The sequence below is a fragment of the Aplysia californica genome, unplaced genomic scaffold (assembly GCF_000002075.1).
Source record: "Aplysia californica isolate F4 #8 unplaced genomic scaffold, AplCal3.0 scaffold00292, whole genome shotgun sequence".
NCBI classification, from domain to species: Eukaryota; Metazoa; Mollusca; class Gastropoda; order Aplysiida; family Aplysiidae; genus Aplysia; species Aplysia californica.
Window position 1 is genome coordinate 241,909 of NW_004797562.1, and position 1,864 is coordinate 243,772.

General features: G+C 43.0%; 1 protein-coding gene across 1 annotated transcript; it reads left to right on the top strand.

The window, feature by feature from the left end:
• Nucleotides 1–720: 720 nt before the first annotated feature.
• On the top strand, nucleotides 721–1,734 carry LOC106012216 (solute carrier family 12 member 8; the record flags this gene model as incomplete). The annotated part of the gene is given in 2 exon segments (XM_013084420.2): nucleotides 721–890; nucleotides 1,617–1,734. Coding segments are annotated over 2 exon segments (151 nt in total), but the record flags the coding sequence as incomplete, so codon positions are not given.
• Nucleotides 1,735–1,864: the final 130 nt, after the last annotated feature.

Sequence of the window (1,864 nt, forward strand, 5' to 3'; positions counted from 1 at the left end):
GGGGAGTTATTCTTCATTTACTTTTTTTATTTTAGAGTTATTTAGTTTGGAAGGAGGATAGGGGAGAGATATTGCTGTTCTATGGCAGAGCAACAGATCTGACAAATTGAGGAGGTTTCTATGCTATAGTTTGTGTTCTATCGATTTGTTACTCTAGTCTTTCCTGTTTCCCTTTTGTGTTAAAGGCAGAGTGACGTATCTCGCAAATTGAGGACGGTTTTCTTGCTATTGTTTTTGTTCTGTTGGTTTGTCACACTAGTCTTGACTTATATCTTTTTTGTGGTACTTAAAGTCAAGAAAACGTATCAACATCCAAAATAGTAGTTTGTCAAAGTGGTCGGTAAAGTTATGTATGTCACTTATCTTAGTAATGAGCATCATAAGTTTTGGGGATATTTTCTCAAAATCTTGAAATGTACAGTACAGTTACTTTGCTCTACTTTTGGACAGCAGAATACATCTGTGTGTCTATATATTACTATTGTGGTGTCAGAATATTTTGGTTTTGTACGAGAAAATTGTGTTGTCTTTTTAACCATTTAGCTTCTATATTTGTGAGGGAGTGAGTGAGTGAGGGTATGGATGAGTGTACCTGTATGGGTGAGCAGTGTATTTGTGAGTGTGTGAGTGAGTGTACATGTATGGGTGAGCAGTGTATTTGTGAGTGTGTGAGTGAGTGTACATGTAAGGGTGAGTAGTGTATTTGTGAGTGCATTTGTGACATATAAGTGTGAGTACGTGAGTCGGTGCAGCTTGTGTCAGAAGTAAAGTAAAACTTGTTTTTTTCTCTGGTCCCCACAGGCGTGAAGCGAACCCCGAACACAGAGATCACAAAACAGCCGCGTTCTTGGTACTCCATGCTGTGTAACAGATGGCTCTCGCTGTTTGGGGTGAGGCAACACAGAACTTTTGGTTAACCCTATCCGTACGCCGTACGCCCTGGGATATTTTGTACCCCCGGGGTTGTATTCTTCTCATTTTAGAATATTTCTAGTACGAAGATCTCTTTGAAACTTTTAGTATTTCTCAAAAAATCGTTTTGACAGACTGCTATGCAAAGCATACGGATCGGATAAACGAATAAATTTCCTCTTTAGAAAGTCGTGGCACAGAGTTTCCCACGTCGTATGGATACGATAGTAAAACACGACATACGGATACGGTTAAGTGGTGGCCCAGAGTTCCCCACGTCGAATGGATACGATAGTAAAACACGACATAAGGATAGGGTAAAGTGGTGGCACAGAGTTCCCCACGTCGTATGGATACGATAGTAAAACACGACGCACGGATACGGTTAAGTGGTGGCCCAGAGTTCCCCACGTCGAATGGATACGATAGTAAAACACGACATAAGGATAGGGTTAACACAGGGGAGGGGGGTTACAGGGGAAGGAAGGAGGGAGGGGGTGAGAGTGGATATAGAGAGAAGGGGATCCACTGAGGGGAAGGAAGGGATTCAGAAGGGCGGTGGGATTCAGGGAGGGGGTGGAGATTCAGGAAGAGAAGGGAAGGATTCACTAATGGGAGAAGGAAGAGATATAAAGAGGGGGGGGGGGTTACATGTGTTTCTGATTCTACGCTGAGGGTTATCTTCCACATTGTTCTCTCCACAGACCCTGATCTGTCTGATCATCATGTTCACTATCCAGTGGATCTTTGCCCTCATCGAGCTCACCGTGTTCCTGCTCATCTACTTCTACATCGGCCGCGCCAGCCCCGGATACTTCCCAGGTCATATTTGGTTTCTTGGGGATGATGGGTTGGGGTTTTTTTGCGGTTTTTTGCGGTTTTTTTGTTTCTGTGTTCTGTTGTTTTATTTTGGTCTGTTTATTTGGTGTTGTTGTTGATTGTTTGGGGGTTT